General features: G+C 45.2%; 1 protein-coding gene across 1 annotated transcript in view; it reads right to left on the reverse strand.

Annotated features, from left to right (window-relative positions):
- Pkd1l1 (polycystin 1 like 1, transient receptor potential channel interacting) overlaps positions 1-8,540 on the reverse strand; it is a 196,372-nt gene extending 187,832 nt beyond the window's left edge. The window contains 5 exon segments of the mRNA XM_005372508.1: positions 1,133-1,303; positions 6,419-6,650; positions 7,759-7,817; positions 7,820-7,913; positions 8,424-8,540. Of these exon segments, the coding sequence (XP_005372565.1) occupies positions 1,133-1,303; positions 6,419-6,650; positions 7,759-7,817; positions 7,820-7,913; positions 8,424-8,540 (673 nt within the window).
- Between the last annotated feature and the right edge of the window lie 2,591 nt (positions 8,541-11,131).

An 11,131-nucleotide genomic window follows, 5' to 3' on the forward strand; every position in this document is an offset into this window, starting at 1 on the left:
TATGCCCATGAATAAGATTGACATGTTCTTATTAACAATGACTAAAGCTTAATCTTGATCATAATCTGGTATCACAACACACAAGGAAAGAAAAGTTATGGATTTGCAAAAGATGTCCCATTACTGATCTTTGGTAAAGGATTTAGCCTCAAATCACCCAATTCTAAACCTTAGTACAAAACCCACAGACACACATGGCCTGTGCTCACCCACTCAAAGTTTTGATAAGACAAGTCAATACGAGTGGTCAGTGGCTAGTTACAGAACGCTGCTTAGCAGGTTTAGAAGTACTGCTCTGTGTTGCTTAGTACAGGGCCCCCCCACCATCAGGAGGACTGTAAGGAAATGCAGTCAACACATAGTACAAATACTCCAGATTCTCAAGAATGACCTCTTTGGGATGCACCTCCCACTGGGGTCTCTTTGTCCAATAAGCCTATATCTGTCTACTGGAGTTGAGCAATTTGGGATCTTCCTCTTCACTCTAGCTTGGCCACAATGTGCCCCAGCTGTTTCCTTCAGAACCCTTGATTACTGTCCCTCTTCTGACTCCTGGAATGCGAATTTGTGATGCCGTCCCCCAACATGGCAGTGGGGGAACAGACGCCTACAGGTAGGTGTGCGGTGAGGGTAAGGAGGCAGGAGTTAGGAGTTCCTGACATGCTATGAGCATCTAGCACCACATGCTGTTGGCTATGGCTATGCCATCTGCCAGAATGCTCCCATGCCAACTCCTCACAGCTCACCGTATGTACCAACTCCTAGTGGCTGTCCTATGGTGACACAGTCTAAGGGACCACTCAGCCCCATGGCTATGCTCCTCTTCGGCCCTCTTTTTTTTTTTTTTTGTCCTTTCCCCTACTTTTTTTCTTTTCTTTTTTTTTTATAATACACTTATCCAGATACCTTACTGGCTTACAACACCCCTAAGGTTGGATCCCCATGTGATTCCATCTTTTCTCTCCTAACACAATACTCCAAAGTACCTATTTCCTTCCTGAGGTAAATATGAAGGATGGCACTGTACTGAATAGGGTGGCTGGGACTCGGACAGAGAAACTAAAGCCGAGTCAGGCTGCACGCACAGCAGAGATCTCGATGCACAGCAGAGATCTCGATGCACAGGTCTCACCTTTCTGCTGTGGGAGGGAGTCAGCCAAGGAAAGGGCTTCACACTCGTGGATAGAGCTGGAGTTCATGAATACAGACACGTTCTCATGGCCAATGTTCACGTAATACGGCCCCAGTTCCATATCAGCTCCATGAACGTCATGCACAACAGCCCTGAGCTTGTAGACTCCTTCTGGAAAAAGAAGACAAAGTGGACGTTTGATGGCCTATCAAAAAGACATGAGAACTATCACCTCAGGATAGGCACAGTGGGGTGGTTAGTCTGAAGACTGATAGTGTAAATAAGATTTTTTTTTAAAAAAAAACAATTCCTTTCAACAGCAGGGACATTTCATGGGCACACAGTCACACAGCACACTAAATGCCACCTTCAACATGCCTTGGAGTGGCCTAGCATTGTACTGTCTGGAAATTCTTCATCGTATTAACAACTGGCATTTGTGTTCTCCGCTAGACCCTGAAAATGATGTAGCATATCTGTGCGTGAGCGTGAAAGCAGTTCCTGGTCATTCCAGAATAGCTAGGTCAATATGTGTGTGTGTGTTTGCTAGACACGCTTGCTTGAATAACCATACAAAGAGTTTATATCAAAGGATTATGATAGACTAAAAAATGGCCCCCAATCCTGACTGTTTTCTTGAAGTTTCTATATCACTATAATATGACTTTGATTTTTTCTTTAACTGGTAGAAGCCTATTCTTTCTCTTTTAGATTGCTGCCGATCTCATGGTGGTCAGTTGCCTAGTCCCTCCAACTCGCCTCTTCTTCCTTGTCTTTGGATTGGTCACCGTTATCATGGGAAGTATCTGGGTCTAGCTTGCTGAAGAAGACACAAAACTCAGTTGTCCCAAGGGACCAGCCATGTCCACGAAAAGAGTCATCTAGCTGACTGGCAGCTGCCTACAGATCCACAATGAATCCTTTGAGGCCCGCCCAGATCCAAAGAATTCACTAAAAAAAAAAACTGGTTGAACTCAGGAATGCTTTCTAGTTTGTTTTCAGTTCTTAGAGAATGTTGTATTTTGAGACACTGATTTGCACCGTGCTAACACAGCTACAGCTGACTGATGTAGCTCTGTTGGACTAGAGAGGCCTCTAGCAGGTTGCTAATCCCAACCCCCTACCCACTATTCTTAAATCATGCATTTAATCCTGCTGTAAAATGTTAGGTGAGCCCCAGTGTGTCACAGGTTATGTCCTCTGTGGGTCCCAGTTACCCATTCCCAGCACAGGCTTTATTTATCATCCACATAGAACAAAGGTCCCCTTCCCAGCCTCTCTCAGTCATGTCCCCATTATGGAAGCGTCTCGTCTTCTCCTGGCCAACTCATTCCTGCCATGACCCTTTTAAATCACTTAGGCCTTCATCTGGGGAACGCCCAAAGCTCTTGGGCTGTGTTGCATTTTCAAGTTCACTATATTCTGTCTCCTTTGCCCTCCAAGTTCATCACAGTGCATGCAGCACATGCATAATAAATGTTTATGAAATGATCAATGACATTATATAGAACAGAAAACTAAAGCCAAATAAATAAAACAATGTTCTCAAGGCCCAGTGCAGGCTGTTCCTTAGGAATTCATACAGCCTTTATTGTCTAAGAGAGCAGTAGGTGGTGGCATAATATATTCAAAGCAGGAGAGATGAAGCAGGAAGGTGGCACAGGAGTTCAGCCCCTAGAAGGTTCAGGAGCCACTTGAACCTTGCAGTATGGACCCAAGGTATAGCTCGCCATAACCTCCTGAGCAGTCTTGAATTCTCATTTCTAACACTGACAGCATTTTAAACCACAAAGACGACCTCAAAACGTATGGTACACGGTGACTGACAATTAATACTGAAACAATCAAACAAAGTCATAGGACATGTGGATATGTTAGGGAAATAAGAAAAAAATAACTACAACAACAAAAAGAAGAAAAAAGATCAAAACAGAAATTAAGCAACTAGAAAAAAATATAACAAACACAATCCATGTTGGTTCCTTAACTAAAGGAATGTACATCAGCCCTATCTGTTCAGAAGTAAGAAGAAAATTAAATGAAAATGATAAAAGAAATGTCAATATTAGTGAAAATTTAAGAACCAGAGGGACCCACTTTGTTGAAGTCTATGTAATTAAACTTGAAGATTTGTATTAAAACATAATTTTCTAAGAAGCTAAAACTTAAAAAGAATTAACGACATGATCTCATGTTAAATAAATCTCAAATGTCAATAGAAAAAGGTGTCAACAAGTTAGCCAGAAGCAGCAGGAGGGTTGTGTGCAGACTTATAAGGAGAAGTGCAGTCTCTAATGCCGCCTTTGCTGTTCCAGGATGAGAGAAAGATGAAGTTCTCCATGTATCACTGATAGGAAAATCTAAACCTAATGCCCCCAAACCAGCAACTAGACTCCAGCCCAGTTTATGAACATCAGCATAGAATCCTTGAGTAGGATTTAGAAAACTGAATTCAACAAAATGTTTAAAAATAATAAGGAAAAATCATATGGCTTCCCTCTTCTGGGAATTCAGGAAATGTCTTTATTGAGTAGTGTGACTTGAAACTTGTGTAGTTCTAAAGGAAACACCAATCATAACACCTCAGCAGATAGAATCTATAAGAAGCTGGCAAATCCAACATTTCCTTTACTTTTATTTTTATTTTCAGTCTTTAATAAAAGATGAAAACTTCTGTACCAGGATCAACTGAAGCATGAAGTTTGGAGAAAAAAATAGGAGAAAAAGCTGAAGACAAAGACACACAACTTTGTCTGCTAATGTCATTCACAATACTCCGGAAATCCAGGCCAGGGCAATTAGACAAAAGAAAGGACTGTGGGGCGATCGCTGGAGATGGGAAGTGATACATCAGCATTTGTAAACAGCATGTTTACACAGCTAAGAAAACACCGGTGACTGTGTGCAGAAGTCGCTGTCAAAGGTCAGCAAGACTGAAGGCAAAAGACAAAGGGTAACTTCCTCACTTTCCTAAGTGCTGTGGCAACCTGTCTGAAGATAATAGCTTATTGGTGAGAGCACAAAAAATGAGGTGCCACGTAAGTTTCATATGGAAACAACTAAAATACATGTTTTGTGTGTGTGTGTGTGTGTGTGTGTGTGTGTGTGTGTGTGTGTACAGTTTGTGGGAGTTATCTCTCTACTATGGAAAAAAATTTTAGTGTTTCCAAAGGTGTGTGGAAGGGTACAAAGGAACAGAGTACATTCTATTAAAAAAGAGGAGCCTCTACATAAATTATTTTTAAGTTAAACACTATTCCGATAGAATTGCCAATCTCTTCGTTTTAGTCAGTGTGGGTCTAAGGTTCAATGTGGAAAAGTCATCAAGAAAATATGACCAAAATAATCCCAGAAAAGTCTAGGCTTCAGGAGTGCTACCCACAATGGTGAAACCATTGGCTCACACAAGCAGGTGGGACAAAAGGGAACAGGAAGCCTGCAGGTGGCCTGGAACAAGAATCCAGCATGGAAGGGGTGTGTGTGGCATGAGGGAGCATTGCAGATGCTTCTGAAAAATGGATTATTCAAGCCACATGAGCAGGCATTCTGACTTCAGGAATTTTAAACATGCACCCTACATTATGCCAATTATGTATTCAAAAATATTAATTACTTAAATGTGCAAAACTCTATCGTGAAAACACTAAAAGACATGAAATGATTGATTTATGAATTTGGAGTAAGGAAGACCTTTTTAACTAGAACATGTATCTCAGAAACTGGGGCTTAGGGCATATAGCTCAGGGGTAGAATACCTGCCTAGAATGCATGAAACTGGGTTCAGTTTCTAGTACCTCCATAAACAGATAACAAAATAATTAAATAGCATTTTCACAAAAAAATCTAAAAGCAAAGCTGAAAGACAATAAATGAAGAAAAATATTTGCTACTCATTACCCTCACAATGAGAAGACTAATTTTCTCAGTAATGAAAAATACTCACAAAACCCCATGCTATACAGACCACAAAAGTGTTCTTTTTGGCTAAAGATTTTTTTTAAAGGTCTTTTAGGGCTGGAGAGATGGCTCAGCTCAGCAGCACTGACAGCTCTTCCAGAGATCCTGAGTTTAATTCCCAGCAACCATATGGTGGCTCACAACCATCTGTAATGAGATCTGGCGCCCTCTTCTGGCATGCAGGGAGACATGTAGGCAGAACACTGCATACATAATCAAAAAAATAAATCTTTTTAAAAAATTAAAATAAAATAAAAGATGCCTTAATTTTGAGTGAAGATAAAAAGCACACCAAGTTTCAGAAAGAGACCATTTCCATCTCTCAGACTGACATCTCTGTGTTTGTAGAGCACAGACCAGACAGCTCTAATTTAAAGCAATTTGGCAATAATTTGGCAAATTACGACTGGACACAGCATTTGAGGAAAATGTCCTCTTCACTATGAGGTACCCTGAACACACTTCAATGTTACTTTTAATACTGAAAGATAGAAATTATGTCAATGTCCACCAGTAAAATCCAGTTAAGCAGACGTGGCCTGTTGAATCAGTATACAGCAGCCTCCTAAAGGGGCAGGGAAGTCCTTCTGGTCTGGGCTGAGGAGTTGTTCTAAGATGGAGCTTCGTCCCTAAGTGGGTAGAGAGCAGGGCATTGTGCTCAATGCACTTCCGTTTACAGGAAGCAGAACAAACCTGGTAGCGGCTTATACACACACCAGATGTAAGAAATAAAAGATGTGCTTGCCGGTGGGTCAGTGAGACTCTCGCTGTGCTTCTTATCGACTGTGGGGCCTGCGCCGCAATTTTCAAAAGAGAACGGAAAAAATTAAATTCTTCCGTGAGTCAGCAAAGTGAAGCTTTTGGCTCGCATCCCACACCTGTCTCCAAGGCTTCAGATTTACCTAACATCAAAACGTCTATACAAACACTACCATTGCTTGTTGTTATTACTTTGATAAAACTTAAGTGGTGGAATTTTCAACTCTAAAGAAAGAGTATGCTCTATCACACGTGGGTCCTTGGTGAGCAATGTAAGGGATGTTTGGATGTCGCCATGTGTAGGAAGGAAACCTTGTACTGACTGTGCGACCCCAGGCTTCATTTTTCGGTCTCTTTCTCCTACTCTGCAGTCCTGAGGGGACTGTTAATGACTTGTCCGCAGCCCTAAATGTGAGCCTCTGCCATATAGAACCCCCAGGTTGGTTCTAAAGGATCCAGAGGGTGGAATATGGCTTCCTCCCTGCCAGCGTCTGAACACGGTCACTCTGCCAGTGTCCTGGGATGACATCTCCTCCCCAGGCTTTCAGAGAAGGGCGCGCTGCACCATACCTTTCCTGTACCGGTGGCAGCTAGTCACTGCAGCTGCGCCCGTCACTGGACACAGTCTCATCTCAGCTCCGCAACCGTCCCCAAAGTCCACCAGCAGACGAAGAAGTGTTCTGGAAGCAGGGTGGACACGGATTCCCAGAGCTGGAAGCGCCGGAGCGTCTGTGTCTGGGAAGCAGTTGATGTGAAGCCCAGTGTTTTCAGGCTGCATCGCTGGGATGGGCCCAGTAGGATGCTGAGTGAGGGGAGAGGGACTCTCGGGATGGTACCCGGATGTGGGGAGGCTGCAGGTGCAAGCGATGCCGGGAGGAGGCTCTGAGGAACTAAGAGAAAGAAGCAGTTATCCGATTTCAGGGAATGCTACGGAGTCCGGGAATAGAGGGGTTTGGGGGGTGGGTGGGAGGGCAGGTGTGAGGAGACTGTCTAGGACAGATCAGGGAACAGGGTGTAAGGACCCTGAAGAAGGGCCCTGGCGATCCCTGGGCTCCCCTCCTGTAATACCAGAATCTCTGGTCACTCGTGGGACGAGCATCTCTGACCACTGGCTGAGACTCTAAAATAAGGGCCAGAAAGTCCCTTAGAGACCGAGGACATCACTTTAGAGACTGGGGACAGCTCCTCAGAGACTGAGATCAACACTCTGGAGGATGAGGTCAGCTACCAGAGCGCAACTAATCTAGTTACAGAAAAAAGGGTAGCATACAGTTTTTTCCTAACATTTTTTTCCTATCACTGAAATCATGAGCCGAAAACCAGTCTTTCTCATGAGTCAGCAGCTACTGGCTTTGTACAATGCGTCTTGACCCACGGCCACCAGTTTCCCATTTCCACATGTAGCTCCTTGTGCTGGGAGCTGGGGGCTGGGAGGAGTCTGGAATACTAAGCCCTAGAATACAGGACTTCCATCACTGGCTTCCTAGGCACTGCTGCAGGAGGACACCGATGATGGGCATTTAGCCAGTTAGCAGTCTGGATAAGGGACAGAACCCTTCAAAGCAGCAGGAGAGTGCTCTCACTGACACCGGAGGGTCTGAGTATTGGGAAATACTCTGTATTTCCATTCTCTGCCCATGCTGTGTTTATCCCCCAGCAATGCAGACAAACAGCACTGAGGTCTGAATCTCTGACTTCTCTAAGAGACACAGGAACCACATGACACAGGATGCAGGTGGCAAAGAGCAGCCAATCACGTCATCTGGAGCGCAGTGACAACACACTTGCAGCCATGGCTGTAGTAAAATCGAATGAGCAAGAGACTCAAATCAGCAAGTGACTAAGATGAGGGTGGCCTTCGCCACCTTCCTTCTGCCTTCTGGGAATGGCGGAAAAGGGGAAAGCCAGACCCAGAGAGCTGCTTGGGTGCTGGTCTGTGGGGCTGTGACCACCCTGGTGGGGACCTCCTGGTGACAGACCTCAGAAGCAGTTTCTTGGACAAGTCTTCCGCAGAGCTCAGTTCTTTGCAGCAAAAAACTCCCTTCTTCGGGCAGCAGAGGGCGCCCTGCAACATGAATGTGTATGGTCACAGGAGCGTCCCCAGCCGTTGCTAGGGCACGAGTTTTCCTCAAAACTCGTCAACTTAGCAAACGCCCGGTGAGATTGCTGAGGACTGAGGACTCTGGTTTGGTTGGGGACATGTAAATCAACCTGTCCATGGCACTGTGCTCAGAATAAAATGGGGCCGTTCCCAGTAAGGAGAACAACCAGCCACGAACCCCCCTAGAACAACACAGGAGGCACCAGAACTTCAGGGTGGCCTGTTATCACTTCATGCGGTCAGCCCCTGCTAAGGTGATAGGTTAGCTATTTGTACGATCATGTATTCATGAGGCTGGCAGCCGAGAGATGACATTACCACAGGCAGGAAAGCAAGGACTCTTTTCTTTCTTATTGCAATTACATATTTCAATTCTGCACAACTGTGCAACCTCTAACAGAGTTAGAAGGGCAAAGTAGAATCTGCTGATCAGCTCAGAGGATATTTCTCCAGGGGCTGGGGTCAGACACCAACCTGCTGCAGACCAGAGAACGATGCATCTGCTCTTTCAGCCTGACACAGCCACACGAGACAGAAGTGGGGACTGGCGCTGTCCCTGATGCTCCTAATCATGACAGAAGGCAGAGACATGCTGTCATATGCTTGCCGCATCTGACTGCTAAGTGTTCAGGCTTATGCAAGAGGCCCTCCCTGTCACCCAAGTCTGTTGCTGGGAGCCCCACAGGCAGATGATCAGAGACTGGATGCCAGGGAGAAGTCTTTAGGGTGGAGGGGGAACACAGTTAAAGCCATTTGCTAAGATCTGCACACATCTAGGTGCAAGTCACACCCCACACGTGCTGGGCCACCCATACATACTGCGCTATAGTGCAGACAATGGAGTTGGAGTCCTGGAAGGCAGGTCCTGGTTATAAGCCCTAGACAGTGAATCGCACCTCATGTCCTGTGCCTCGCTCTGACCACAACAGGCTCGAGGTCTGTAGAGGACAGGCTTGTCCTCTTGGAGACAATGGTCAACTTCAGAATTCAGCTCTGGTCTCTGACTGCTGCCATGTCCACCTCCCCGGTCTCTCTCATGGTGCAGGAAACATATATCTTTCCTGCCACTGGTGGAACCAGTTCCTCTGGTACTTTTGAAGGCATATCCTCCTGCGTTGTCCTCTGAGGGGGCATTCTAAGTGACTTTGTACATTCTTAATGGGTTGCATTTTCTCGATATTTGCTTTCTGGCTTTGTGTCTTGTTTTTTATTTATAGCTGACTACTTCTTAGCACAGAAGTGTTCTTGAAAACAAAAATCCAGGAGTTAGGGGTGTAGCTCAGGCTCACTGTCTCCTTTTTAGAAAACACAGGCCTTCCCTTCTGCCCAGACACATTCCCCAAAGCCTGCTCACCCAGTTACTACTGTGGACAGTAGACAGACTGCATGCTGGGGCAGGAGGAGAAAACAGGGCGCAGGGCTCCTGCCCAAGACAGCCCCACATTGCTCTTGCTGACTGTTCACTGTGGCCACACACAGCCGAGATAAGAATGGCATTCCCTTGATGGCCCACAGGGAGTGCTAATTCCAGGGAGAATCTGAAGTTATACCTTGTCAAGTCCTAAATGATTTAAAATAAGCTCTAATTCCCCAGCGCTTGATGCTCAGGTTGGAGAAGGTCATTCTTCCCGAGCCAGAAAGAACATGTTTATTGAGATGGGCTTGGGGAGTGGGATGGGGTGCCAGTCTGACCAGCAAAATCTGAGAGATGGCATTAAAATGCTGAGATGCCAGGTAATAAAGCATGTGGCACAGACAACAGCAACCAAAAGGCCTGAAGCTGTCACATTCTGCCCCTAACAGGAAGTCCGTGTTTGTAAAGTGGAAGCTGGGAAGACCCTATCGGTCAGCCCCCCCCTTCCAGAGATCTGGGTCACAAACCCTGCAGCGTGGGGGTGGGTATCCTATGCTCTCCAGGATTTCCCCCCCAACATCAAATTTTTGGTTGTGTAATATTTTTTGATTTTATAAATATACAAGGATAAGAAAAGAAGAAAACAAAAATATACAAGCTGTGTCATGCATGGTCAATGTGTTTAAGGTGGAGTTAAACAATCACAGTATATTCGCAGTGTTGTACCTCCAGTGTCCAGGAGTTTTACTTCCTGGGGAACCCTGAAAGTCCTGAAACAACCCCCAGATCACGCCACCCCACCCCTTGGCCATTCCTCGTCTACTTTTGCACCCATGGCTTAGACATCTCCTGTAGGAACTGCACAGTAAGGCTGGCCTTTTCCAACTGGCGCATTTCACAAAGCACCGTGTCCTCATGGCTGGAAACAGCTTTGTTCCCAACTCCAGGAGCTGTACACACATACCGCCCCCCCCCCAAGTCTTGCCAACTCCGTTCCTGGTGTTGCGATCATTTTGGGCCTCGTTCTAAACCACAGCATAGTATATACTGCAGGAGCTTTCAGGCAGGGTTTAACCCAGGTGACTTCATTTTAAAAGCAGCATCTGGATCCTCTTTGAGTGCAAATACAAAAACACAATGATTCTGCACCACATTGTCATTGACGACACAACCACTTACTTCTCTGGTGCCATCATGGCTGATACCTAACTTATTCCTACAGAATAGCATTGTGAAATTTATCAAAGCAGCATGGCAGCAGATGGGTGCATGGATCAATCCCAACCACAGCAGCAAAAGGCCCAAGAAGTGGCTCCACAGCTAAGCAGGGAAAAATGACTGCCATGCAAGCATGATAACTTGAGTTCAAATCCCAGAACCTTCAAAAAACCAGACACAGTAGCTTCTATCTGTGACGCCAGCCCTCCTAGGGCAAGGATGGGAGGTGGAGGTGAAGAATCAGTGAAACCTACAGGCCGGCTAGCCTGGATACAGAGTGGCAGAAACAAGACAGATGCTGTGTTAATAAGGTGAAAGGAAAGAACCCATTTCTGGAAACGGTTACTTGATCTCCACACCTATACTAGGGCTTTCAAGTACCCACACTTACACACACACACACACACACACACACACACACACACACACACACAGTAATAGTAAAAATAATAAAAAACTGGTCTCTGTGAGATATGCATAATTTATTTTTAAAAGTGTGTGTGGGAAGATAGAATAAAAAAAAAGTACTACACCATGGAGAAAAATGATGACATCTTGAAATTTGCAGGCAAATTCATGGATCTAGAAAACATCATATTGAGTGAGGTAA

This window comes from Microtus ochrogaster, linkage group LG1 (assembly GCF_000317375.1).
Source record: "Microtus ochrogaster isolate Prairie Vole_2 linkage group LG1, MicOch1.0, whole genome shotgun sequence".
Taxonomy (NCBI): domain Eukaryota; kingdom Metazoa; phylum Chordata; class Mammalia; order Rodentia; family Cricetidae; genus Microtus; species Microtus ochrogaster.